Source organism: Nothoprocta perdicaria, unplaced genomic scaffold (assembly GCF_003342845.1).
Source record: "Nothoprocta perdicaria isolate Ctin4 unplaced genomic scaffold, notPer1 scaffold_138, whole genome shotgun sequence".
NCBI lineage: Eukaryota > Metazoa > Chordata > Aves > Tinamiformes > Tinamidae > Nothoprocta > Nothoprocta perdicaria.
In genome coordinates this window covers 1,169,866-1,182,891 of record NW_020454516.1, presented here as the reverse complement: position 1 = coordinate 1,182,891, position 13,026 = coordinate 1,169,866, and the positions used below count along the sequence as shown (strand labels likewise).

At 41.4% G+C, this 13,026-nt stretch overlaps 1 protein-coding gene across 4 annotated transcripts in view; it reads left to right on the top strand.

The window, feature by feature from the left end:
• AFTPH (aftiphilin) overlaps positions 1 to 13,026 on the top strand; it is a 34,403-nt gene that overhangs the window by 11,080 nt on the left and 10,297 nt on the right. For 3 of the 4 annotated variants that reach the window (XM_026033959.1, XM_026033957.1, XM_026033958.1), the window contains exons 3-7: positions 4,093 to 4,244; positions 4,713 to 4,839; positions 5,170 to 5,226; positions 6,625 to 6,747; positions 11,539 to 11,599. In XM_026033959.1, coding sequence (XP_025889744.1) covers positions 4,093 to 4,244; positions 4,713 to 4,839; positions 5,170 to 5,226; positions 6,625 to 6,747; positions 11,539 to 11,599 — 520 coding nt within the window. The remainder of the gene's footprint in view (positions 1 to 4,092; positions 4,245 to 4,712; positions 4,840 to 5,169; positions 5,227 to 6,624; positions 6,748 to 11,538; positions 11,600 to 13,026) is intronic. The other variant, XM_026033960.1, reaches the window with a different exon arrangement.

Here is a 13,026-nt window from a genome sequence, read left to right as displayed (position 1 = left end):
ACAACAATTCCTATTTAACAGACTAGGTTTTTACCAGTTGTCTTCAAGATGTGTGCCTGTTGTAGATGTGTGTGTATATACACATATGTGCATGTATAAAAATGTGTGTATATATAAAAAATGTGTACATATGTGGTTTAATATTACACTTTCAAAATCCAGGACAAAAAAAAAAAAAAAACATTTAAAATTCCATTCAGTGCTTCTTGGTAATTGCATCATTAGATATGAGTATGTTCTGCCTTGAAAGGTAGTGGCAGCAGCACTAAAGGGTGCTGATGTGCACCTAAAAGGTGTGGATCTCTTCTGGTGGTGAAAGGAAATGAGGTGAGTCCCTTCCAAGACCTTGTCTGACMTTGGAGGCAGCTCTGCCTCCAGACTGGCTCTCAGGGATGGATAAAACRGCTGCAGCAGCTGGAACTCTACAGGCACCAGCGTACGGACTGGGGTCGTTCCGATTGGCGTTGGCTCTGTGTTGTGTTAAAAGCTGGAGCTCCTCACGCTTCCTGCTCGCTGACTTGGCTTCAAAGGGCTTCACAAGACCAAAAGCAAACCCAAAAGGGTTTTTGTGCCTGTGCAAAACCTGGCTTGCTTACAAGGCGTCRCCTGAATGTGCAGTTGCGTGTTGAAGATGAAAGCACCCACGTAGCATGGTGAGCTGCCCTGGTGCACTGTCCTGTCCATAGGCAGGGACAGCCCCGGGSTGGCTGGTGCAGCGCTCTGATGTTCCTGCTCCACCTGAAGGGCTGCTGCATTTCACTGAGGAAAGCGAGGTGGAGATGGAGTGACTTGTATTCCAGTAAATCGTACCTTTAGGGTAAGAACCGAATGTTCCAAAGGGTTATTTTTACTTAGGAATTTACAGTATTTTTGTAACAGAACCGTAGATTTCAGCTGAAAACTCGCTGAATTTGGATGTTTGTAAAAACCAAACCTTCATAGATTGTTTTATTATTTTTTCMAATCTGCTTGAACAAAAGATGATCCAAATTACAATGAAGGGTCTTCAGTAATTTCTTATGAAGTCATCGAATGCTTTGGTTGGATTACAAGGTGCTTAGGCTACAATATTTCTTCTTTCCTTGTATTAATGCTGCCAGCCGCTGAGATTGCTCCGATACAGGACTCTGCTCTGCCTCTCCTGCAAGCACAGAGGCAGGACACCGAGGAGGTCTAGCCGTAGAGGAAGTAGAGCTGGCCAAGTTCTCTCTGTTGCAATGGATTCCTTTGTTTTGCAACACTTAGTAGCAACCAACTGTTGCTATTTACTACTTTTTTTCCCCTTTTTAAAAATTATAATCTCCTAAAACGGTAGATTGCACTTTTTTGTACTTATTTTGCACTCAGTAAGTGCTAAAAGTTTTGAAGGATCTGTTGTAATCTATTTATATACYTTTTTTGATGCTTTATGTTTTATTCTTCAAGTAGTAATTCTGTGTTTACTCCATGGAGCCGCAATTTAGTAAACAGCAATTAGAAACACTGTCTGTCTTGTGTTTTCTAGATGCTGAGATAAATTGAATCGACCTCAGCCAGTCCTAAGCAGTCCTAATACTTTGAATGCAATTTCTTAGGAAAATTAAACTTGACTTTTGATCATTTTTATTACTTTCACTTCAGAGGATGTCATTGAGGTGAAAATTTGAAGCACAGCCCTCTAAAGTGTTTGTTCCTCTTTTATTTCCAGTACATCAAAGTTGAGTTCTGGAATTATTTGAGGCAAAAGCAAGTATCTTTGCATGCAAAATGGAGCTGGAGAGAGACAAGTGAGCAACAAGTCTTCGKTATTTGGGCCTAGGAGGGAAAGGAGCAGTAGATCCCTCGGGAAGAGGAGAGAAGCACTTGCTCTGGCAGCTCCAAGGGAGCAGGGTGTGCAAGAAAGGAATATACCTTGCRTTAGACACTTGATAGATGTGCAAATTGAGAGCTCTGTGCAGGCAAACAGGGCCCTGGATAGTTTACAAGATCCCGTGCGCACTGGCTCTGTACTGCCAAGGCTGCCCCAGGCCCTGTAATGGTTTTGAAAGAAGGGCATAAAACCAAAATGACCTGCCTTGTGATTCCTGTCGCTACGGCTTCTGTACAGATTGCAGCAGTGATGTATGCAGCAGTTTTCATGCCCCCAGAATGCGTGTGAAAGGAGGGTTATTCAGCAGCAGCTCCTCTGCCCACGTGGCCTTTCTGTGTTTGCGTTTTGCTTTCCGTCGCTTAGGCGTTGGGGATGTGAGGGAGGCAGCAGCATTTTGTGCCTATTGAATGTGCTTCTCATCATGAAGTGCACCTTAAGCAAATTGTTTTCAAGATGCTGGAATTGCTCTAATGATGATTTCAAACTTCACAGACTTAATTTGAAGAAAATGCGTATTTGAGTAATCAATCCAGTTTTATCTCCAAACTATGGRAAATAAAATGGAAAAATAAGGTTCTTTTTGTGGCCTAGCTTTTCCCTYATGTAATAGCATACAATAGCAAAGAATTCATTGTGTATTTTCACCTTTATCKTGAGTCTTAAGGGCTCTCAGGCTGCTGCTGGTGATTTGAAGTGCAGGATTCGCAGTGCTGAGTGGAGGAGTTCATTAAACTGCCTGAGGGTGTGGGTAAGGGTGGCTGGATCGGCKCTCTGGCCGGTCTTGGCTGAGCCTGTCTTGTGCTTGTGCAATAATCCCATTTATCTGAACGGGTCAGTGATGTTTGGGTGAAACACGGCGCTCGTAGCAGAGCTGCTCCCATGAGGCTGAAGGAACTCAGCTGAGGGGAGGAAGTTATTCCGCCTTATAGTATATTACCAGAAAATTAATGTAAAAAATAAGAGCAGATGGAATTGCTGTGGTCTTRTGCAATGAGTGAAGTGCCATCCTCTTGGATAAAAAGTAATTATGACCCTAAAGGCTTCAGCCTCCCTGTTCACTAAGWTAAGTTAAGATAGTGCTTTTAAATGAAGCTCAGACAGGCGGGTAACAGCTTTCAGTGTAAATAGACCTATCTGCCAGGGTCCTGACAAGAACGGGCAGTGAAAAGTAGCCCGTAAAACTGCTGCTTTGAACAGGCTATCTGAGCAATCTTGCACAAGAAAATAGTTTAGGCTTTTGGTGGCCACATTAGCGTTTCTCCTGCAGAAGCTCATGTTTTCTGTGGTGTTTTTTGCTTCCCCTCGAGGCCGGCTGGGAGGCTCCTGCAGCAGCGCTGGGTACGACGGGGCGCCGGGCCGGTAGCCGCCGAGCTGCCCGCTCCCCGCRTGCAGGAGCAGGGTCTGGTGCCCGCCTGGGCTCGGGGCAGGGTGGGTGCACGTGTGTCCCTGCAGCAAGAAGGGCACGCTTGCTTTCCTATGCCTTACAGCTGCCTTCCTCAAGCAGGGGACCCCGTTCTGCTTCCCCAGTGCTTAACACTTGCCATATAGTCGCCTCAGGGCTGTTTGTAAATCTCCAGGCACTATTTTCCTGGCTTCTGGCCCCTGCTCTTTGCTCTGYCGTCTTTTGGGAGCCTTCACTTAACTTTGGAGCTCTGACCAGCTCATTATGGCCCTATGAATTTTCCTAAATTATATCTAGCATCTGAATTCCTTCATGTGCTCACTCGTGTCTCCTTGAGTAGACTTGAGTAGCTAAGTGATAATCTGTCCTTCTCAGAAGGTGTCAGACAAAAGCCTCCCAAGGGACTTGGAAGCGATGGTGGCATCAAGACAAGGTCGCAGCTACTTGGGCTGCGCTTGATCCTGGTGGGGGATTTTCTTGTCCTTGTTATTTCATTAGGACCGATGCACGAGGCTGGCTTTTAACCCCAACAAAGTTACAGCATCTCTTCTGCTAATCTGTGACAAAGAGGGAACCTGGTAAGAACTGTTCTGAACTCTTATGCAAGTGCTCAGTTTGCAGAGGATAAAGGTCCTTACTGTTTCTCAGCTTGTGTGTGGTGTTAATATTAAGAATCTCTTGATCCTCTGATACTTATTTATACACCTGGTGGTAAGTGAAACTATGTGTGAACTATTTGCTGTTTTCCATCTTTAATTTTTTTTTTTATAATTTTGGCCTCTCTTTAAAGCAGTTAACACATTTTCACACACAATTTTTTTTTTTCTTTTTTTTGATATAGACAACATTGTTAAGTCGTCTGGGACGAATATTTGAAGTCTGTTTTCCTTCCATATCCGTGCTTGAAGTTGAAGAAGAGATAAGTTCCTTGAATCATTTGTTGGAAGCGTGTGAAAAGCAAATGAAAACAGAGGACACCTTAGCAAATAGCGGGTAAGAAGSCCCTAATGCAGTAAACTTGAAATAAATTAGAAAGGTATCCTTGTTGAAAACTCTTCTAGCAGAATTTCAACACAATCTTCRCATACTGAACAACATATACGACTATTCCACCTAGTCAGCAGCTTCTCATCTGCTTTTTAGTGATGTCTGTATGAATTGGTTAATTAGAATGTGGCTTATTGCTTACCCTTGCTATAAATTGCTGTTTCTATTTGTGCAATGATGAAGTCTAACTAGGCCTTATTATGTCTGCTCTGGGCATCATTTTCCAATTAAAAGTCTGCAAAATAATTGTTCCGAGAACACTGTGCAGTTTTAGTTCCCCTGAGTGTTATGTTTGGGCATAAGTTTAATTGGAATATATAGTATGTCACTCATAGTAAAAACTATTAGGATATTTGTTCGAGGCTGCTAAGTTGTTGTTCTTATTGATAACTTGGTTTGTGATGGGGTGTATAGGGAGCTGATGGATGTGTGGAGAGAGCTGCAGGATATCCACGATGCCTACGGACTGAGATACCAGTGGGGTGGCTCCCACAGCAACAAAAAGCTCTTGTGCTCCTTGGGAATCGACACAAGAAATATTGTGAGTCTGTCGATAAAACATGTTTTCTATCAAACTGAGCTGCTTTAAATGCAGAACTGGGGCCACGTGTCTTTGTATGAATGCTCATCTCTTAATAGCATAGCTGCACTGAAAACTAATTTTATCCAACTCTTTTATCACTTAGTTTTTTKGCGAGCCGTGTTAATATTAAAAGTTGCATTAGTTTCCGTACTATTGTGTTAAGTCTGTTTTTATTCTCTGGTACTAATCTTACACAAGTTTCACAAAACTTTAAAAAAAAAAAAGTTATTTCTTGCACAATATGGCAGACGCTCTTAAGAAATCCTATTTTCCTTCTTTTTTAATTAGCTCTTTACAGGCAACAAGAAACAGCCTGTTATAGTTCCCATGTATGCAGCAGGACTGGTAAGTTTTTTTTTGTTGTTTTCTATTATAATTGCCAAGACATTATATAGGGAGGATTTAAAAGTCAACTAAAATTGATGAAAGGTATTTAAATTAGGAGATTTAATAGTTGTCAAAAAAGTCCACGGACTTTAAGAATGATTCAGGACACCAGTCCRTGTCAGCAGCTGTGGGAAGGCCTGACATTAACACTAGATGCTTCCAAGTAAGATTGAAGAAAATCCCTGCAAGACACTTACAGATTTCCATGGCAAGTATAGGGAATTTCCTCAGCACTCTCAAGCTTTATGCAGCTTTTTCCATAATAGACTGTTTATTAACTCTTGATTATATCTCAAATATTCCTCGATGGAGAGAAGCCTGCTAATGTTTTACAGTGTTATTGGCATATCAGTCTGTTATGGCCCAACAGATATATGGCTGTGTGTGCATATCCAGGTTCCTGTGTAAACGTACACAAGTTTTGCAGGGTTTACGCCTGCAACTCAAGTGAAATAAAAATAATGTTGCTGTAATAGCCAGTTAATGTGTACAAGAAATGTGCTATGGACAGTTTTGTTCTCTTGCTCCAAGGGCTGTGCTTTTTCTCATTACACTGCTTCATGTGCTTCTCCTCCAAAAGACTTGATTTGCTTAGTTAAATTCCAGTCTCGAAAGCGTGGCATAGAGCAGTGCATCTTGGTGGCTGAATTCCTGGAATTACTTTAAAATGCACTGGTAACAGATGCTCTGTTCAGAGCATTGTTGTCAGTGCAGGCTTTTGTACTTTTTTCCCAGCCTTGCTTTTATGCAGGAATATTGCAAATTTCTGACATATTTGATAACGCTGTTTGGCTGTAAGCAGTTTGTTTAAATTTTAAAACACAGCTTTGTCAGTCTTCCTGAGGCTTTTTAATGCCTTTATTTCCATGGCAATGGTTGCAGTTCTTGGTATCATTCTACAAGCTGATAATTTAACTTGCTGCTCCTGAATTATCTAATTGTAGAAGTGGAGTGCGTGTACTCTTACCTTTCTGATGGGCCACTTGATACTTCTGCAACAGGCTGCACACAATTGGGAAGGGAACMTGTCACCGTATCAAGTAACCATTTCCTCCAGCTTAAATTACCTTCCTAAAGGCTGAAAACAAGCTCTGGCCTTGGGTTTCTGTTACTGACACTAAAGTGTTTCTAAGGCTTCAGGAAAGCCTAAGGAGACCTTTGATTCTGTGTCTTTCCCCCTAATTCCCCCGTCTTGTTTCCCCTCACTGAATATATCCCAGGAGGTGTGATTACCCCCAAGCCCTTCTTTGGGGATTGTATTACCTAGTACTGTCTCTTCTCTGGTGTCTGCAGTTCTGTGTGTGTGTATATAATATATATGTGTGTGTGCACGTGTGTATGATTTTTATTTTTTAGGGCATGTTAGAGCCTACCAAGGAACCTTTGAAACCCCTATCTGCAGCAGAGAAAATAGCTTCGATAGGACAGACCCCTCCTGTATCACCGGAGATGAGCACATGTACGCCCGAGCAGTTCCAGGTAAAAAACAAACAGAAAGAAAGAGGGCAAAAGAGAGAACCAGAGAAAACAGGATGACTTGCCTCTTCCTTTGAATTTGAAAGGTATAGATGTCACGTACAAAATATGCTTGTGTGCAGAGGACAGGTGTTGGTTATGTAGATTGGATCCCTGCCCTTGGATCTGCTCTTCACGTGTGCCTGAAAGGTAGTCCCCGTGCTGAGACTGCAGCAGCTGGTGGACGACGGAGATACCTGCATTTGTTAAGAGTCCTGATGATCCCTACTGCTCTGGAGCAAGTTGCTTCAAAAAACAGTGGCCCAGTGCTTTGCTTCCAAACCAATTGGAAAAGTGACTTCCTTTGGAAATATTGTCCTTCCCTTCCATCTTTTTTTTTTCTCCTCCAAAATTTATTGTAGGAAGCCACACTACTTATCGGGAAGCCCCTCTACTGCTATTTTTCTAGATGCTCATTTATGTATATACATATATGTTGTTTTTTGTCTTTCCCTTTCCCTTCTGAGTGACRTAATACGTAGCCCAGCTGCCCAGAAAGACATTCTGCACACGCAGGGGTAGATGTCTCCTCTCTCATTGCCCAAGTTCTGCTGTCCCTTTATGCTGAAGTCTTTTCCTGAATGATTATCCATTCAACAGCTCAGAGTTGCTTGGGGAGCTTCCCCGTCTAAATAGGTGGGATACAAAATGAGTTTGGAGGAGCTCAGGGTTGAGCTTTTGAATTMTGTCTATTCATGCTCTGATAATAGAATACATATGGCATGTGAGAGTGTTTTATTTTTATTTTTTTTTCCCACCATCAGTGCTGTGGAACAGCACTAACCATGTCAGTTTGATCGGGATTTGGGGGTTTTGTGATAACGTGCATCTCTGATACCTCCCATTCTGCTTCTCTCAACTCCTACAGTGGAACCGAGCAGCTGAATTGGATGTTGGAAATGTTATGTAGTTTCTGTATTTGCACGAAGCTGGAAAGTTCAGCTGCCTGCAGAATTTGGGATGGCTTCTTTTACAGAGGAAAAACAAAGATGAAGCCCTGTAATGCAGAGAGCTGTAAGAGCCTCCACTAGTAGCATCTCTGACACGTGCCCGTTTCTTAGCTGCCTGGCAGTCCTTACACTGACTGCTGAAAGTGCTTATTAAACCTCTTACTTTTTCCCCTCTCTACTYAGTAATATTTTGTACCTCTGAGTGCCTCTTTGACATAGTATATGGCTAGGTCTCAGGTTTTGGTGTCTTGTCCCCTGCTTAGTGGTCTGACGAAGCTCTCAGTTCAGTAGCTGTCCACATGAAAGCTTCCAAGGTGTCAGTCTGTGCTGCTGCCTGCCTGCCTTAGATTCCTTCTTTTTTTTTTTTCCCCAAAAGGACAAATGCTAAAAWAAGTTTTGGTAAAGAGAGGTGGTGAACACTAACTAGTAAAAATGCACGGAAGCACAGCTGCCATTAAGTGCAATTAAAATGCAGTCTAATGCGTGTCCAAAAAAAGAAAAAGAGCTGCTGTTCAGAGTTGGTGTTTGATTTCTCTTGGTTTAGTGCTGTTCTCTGGCTAAGGTAGCTAGCTGCAATGTACACACCCTCCTCTTCCCGGGTTTGTTGTAAACAGCTTCCTACGTAGCTCTGTGTTCCTTTGGTGCTTGGCATCTCCTACCTGTTCAGGACTGTCTTTCCCTTATAGATCCTCCTGTCAGCTTTGTCCCGGGATATAGAATAACTTGTGGCTCTTCTCTGCTTTCTTTTGCCTAGTAAATTTGATAGAGGATGGAGATCTCCAGGGACCCAGGCCTTCCCAGGTTCTAGTAACTCTATTTTTTCTGCAGGTGCCTATTACAGCACTTCCAAAGGCACGTAAGCCCCCGATGCAGGGATCAGGTTATGGTAGAATACATATCTTAGACTTTCTGGCTGTTAGGGACTGAACCTTAATTAAACCTCATGGGGTGCGGATTTTTAAAAACAGTTTTAATTACATAAGGGGCCATCAGGACTTTTAACAATGACAGATGCAAACTGCTGTAGCATTGGCAACCAGCCAAAGGCTCCATCATGGAATTGCTCTCCGCTTGTACATGTGAGGAAGATCCAAGGATCTATCTTGCTGTCTTGGCAGTGAAAGAACTGCAGGTAAGAATTCCAGAACTAGTTTTSGCAAATGGAATCAGGAAACTTAATGGTGGTGCCTGAGAAAAACACATTTCAGAACTGCTGTCATTTTGCCCAACAGTGCCCATAGTGAAATATGTGAATTGCTTCTGTGTGAGCCTCTCGAGTCATGTCTCCAGTGCTTGTTTCTGAGGCATATATATATATTATATTTGGATTGCAAGCCCTTTTTTTTCTTCCTCTGGCCTTAAGAAGTGAAATACTCCCCTTTTTATTTTTTTTTTAACTTAGCTTTTCTGGGTGATTATTGGCATGGAGACGAGCTTCTACATTTTAGTCTTTTGGATTAAAGGAGCTCTTACATAATAGCGTTCTAAAATTGTGTGAAAACACTTCTCACTTGTGTCAGAAAGTGAAATATGATGCAGGAAAATCAGCAGGCATTTTAGTTCCCTCTTTSTCACTTCCTTAGTGTTCTGAGTAGTACCCTGACAGCTAAAAACGCTTTCTTTGTTCCCCTACCACGTCCTATAGCCTAAAATGGAAGGAGCAGTGCAAGGTTTGCTCTGATTCTCAATATTCTGCTAGATCAATCCCTTTTCCTTAAAATGCACTATTAAAATAGTAGTTGTAAATGCCTAACAGCATTGCAGCCTCTGAAAGATAAAAGGTTACGTTCCCATAAGCAGTGCGTGGTGCCCTTGTCTGAGGCTTCAAGGCTGTGTTTGAGTGTCTCCATATACTTAGTGCTGTTAGGACCAAGGTCACCAGAAGCAGAAAACGCTTCCTTTCTGTTTATTTTATATATWTTTTTTTTCCTCTGCCTTCTTTCATTTCATCTGCTTTTGTAAAGACCAGGGCTTGCCAACATCCTGCACAGATTGGGTGAGAATTTCTTGCCATCTCCCCTTCTTTTGTAATTTGTGGTGTTTGGAGTCAACAGAACGGCCTCATTCAACGGGGTAAAAAACAAAAAAGTTTAGAGAGTTGGAGTTATTTTTATTTTCCTCATTTTAAGAGGAATTGAACACATCTTTTGCCCCTCTCCTTGATGAACTTGAGAATGAATAATCATTAAAGGGAAGGTCTTGGCCACCACCTTTTGCATGCAACTCTCTCACGCTCATCAGTCCTAACTCCACAATCTGCTGAGACCAAAACATCGTGTCCTCCGTTACTGAGGACAGGTGGGAAGCTCGTTTGGCTTTGAGCTCTTCTCGCTCACCCTAGAAAACTACCCAATTACCAGACTAACCTCCTTTTCTTTATGAYACCTCCTTCTAATGTTAATATGCTGTAGGAAGGACAAACTCTATAAACAACTGTTGATCACGTTTGATCACTGACTATAGCTTCCACACCAGTAACACTATTTTTCTGCACAAGTCACTTTGGTAATGAAATTAYTGGCACTAAAACAGAATGAAAAATGTCCCATCTATTCCTTAAGCCCATGGAGTAATGACTGGTGTCATTACACTGCTGGGTAGCAGAAATATTTCCTGCCCTTCAAGTAGGGAAGATTTCTCTAGGCAAGACTTTTCCTATTCAGAAATGCAGAAGCCTCCATCTGCCTCTATTTTTCCTTTCTGTAAGCATCTATCACCTAGCAAGAGCTTTTTACAGTCACCTTAACTGCCCAGACAGGTAACCCAGATTCCTGCAGTCTTGACTATGAATCTGTGCATTTTTTTTAGTGCTTGATAGCTATAACTTTTAAAAGTAAGCACAATAGCCTGGCTTCCTACACGAGCAAGCAGGGCATGTGTCTCAGCCTCTGGACACCTGACACCAGAGWGAGGGGTTTTCAGTCATGTTCCTGAGAGCTTTGGTTGCTGTTTTTATTGCTATGAGAAATTCTGATAGTTCTGCTAGTTTCATCACACTTGTATAGCTGAAGGCACCTCCTTATTTCACATATTTTTCATACTATTTCATTGATTRTTGTCCCGAGAATAGAGCAGGACAGCACTCGCAAGCTGCTGTGTACTTAACTGTATATTCCTTTAAAACATGGTCCCTGATGCTTGTTTGATTTCTGTGTGTGTGTGTGTGTGTGTATGTGCAAAGGGCTGAACAGGAGGTAAGGAAAAGGCAGGGATGGGCTCCCACGAGGAGTTTGTTTCCATGCTCATTTTGCTCATTTTACCAATTGTTTATTGGATTTTCTAGACAAGTTGGTTTAATAATTTGAGCCCCATCTGTAAGAATTGTCTCTTAAAATGAAGAAAAAGTTATGTGCTCTTTTRTGATAAATAGCTACTTCTGCATATAATCAGCTCCAAGCATGGATATGTAGATAAACTTCACTAAAAGCATTCTAGAATTGGCCTCTAAATTGCACAATTTACTATGTAAAATGTCTCATTGTCTGTGAAACAAATACTAGCTTAACTTTCAACTGTCTTAAGTTTTTTTGTTGCTTTTTTATCGAAATCATCTAATTTAGTTAATTTGCAATTTTTAAGTTAGAGATTACCTAATATGTACTGTTTGGAATTTAATGAGATTTTGTGTAGTCGAACAAATCAACTCCGAGTCTTTAGCACGTATTATGAAAATATTCACCTCCTAGAGGCTTGGGGCTTGCTCGTTTTTAGTATTTCGTGACTAAAGAATCTGTTGTTTGAACTGCTTTGCATTGTTGTAACCTGAACTGACTGTAAAATCTGATTTCTGACTTTTCAACTCTAGGAATCTCTACCACCTGTCCAGTTTGACTGGAGTAGCAGTGGCCTTACTAACCCTTTAGATGGTACGTCTCTCCGTAGAGCCTCTAGCACCAGAGCTAGAGATAAGAAAGCTACAAAGTTCAGACAAACATCTCTCTGCTGATTATTTTTTTAAATATATACGCACACATATATATATATATCTATAAAAATTATTTCTTACTCTTAACTTTGGAAATTCAGGCTTTCTTTCTGATTAACTGTGCCCCCATGTGAAGTATTAYGTGGTCTTAAAAACACTAAGTATTATTTTTAGATTCCTGACATATACTAAAGTCACACAGCTGCGATATTAACACTTCATTATATATAGCGGCAGATGATATTAAGTCTCAGAATAAATATGCATTTTAAAAGAATTGATTTTACTACTTCAGGTGTTTTTCACCCATGAACTCTCTCTTTAGTCACCCTTTGAATGATGAACTGGTGTGTAGTGGCTACTTCAAAGCACAATATTTTAACCAAAAACTGTTTGAAAAAGATACACTACTACTTGACCTGAAAGTTTTCAGATTTACAGATATTTTATATTTCCAAAATGTAACTTAATCTGTTACTACTTTGGCTTAACTGAAAGWTAATTATAGCTAATAGATTAGAGGTAGCTACAAGCTTATTTCTACTTATAAGTGTATATAGTTACCCCATAAAAGATCTTGATCCGTGTCTCTCTCAATGGAGCAGTGAGTTTTACCACCACCTCGGTCTCACAAATGTTAGCTTCTGCAGAGGGAAGAAAACAAGTTTTGGAAACTTGTTTGGCAGACTAGAAACACGTAGGGGCAGTGACACCTGGAAGAGGAGCCCGCTGGCAGCAGATCATTCACAACGTGCAACAAAAGCAGRCACAACCCAAGTAAATCTCCTGCTGCCTTGGTGTTGCTCTGCAGCGATGCTCAGAGCGCGTAGGGTGGCCCGATGTGGCCAGCAATATCATGGTGCTGAAGGAAAGCCTGGATGGACCCTCTTGCTGTTGTCTGGTGTCTTATTACCTCAGTCAAATCATCATGCTTTCTTTTTAACAAGCAACTTCTTTAAAATGTACCTTGGTTTGGTTTCTGYTTTAGTACTAAAGGGGAACAGTATACTCTGCCAGTGAGGAACTGGGCGGAATAGTGGCATTTGCTGCCATGTGGTTACACTGTCTTAAGATACTGCTAATGAATCACTCCAAGCTGATCCATGAAACTTGTTAATTTTTKGCTGCCTCTCTATTTGGGGACCCGCTAAGTCTTCCTAGTGAAAGAATGACTTTCAATTTCAAGGAGGGGAGAAAAAATCCTTCATAGTGTAATGACCAACTGAGCTATATATTGTTTCCCTTTAACCRGTCACATCTTTCTCTCTGGGTCTTGCTGGTTCTCTTTTCATTTTTAGATTGAAATAAATATCTCTATTTTCAAGTTACTAGTGTTGATTTCCTTGCTGCATTGTAAATGAGGAAATG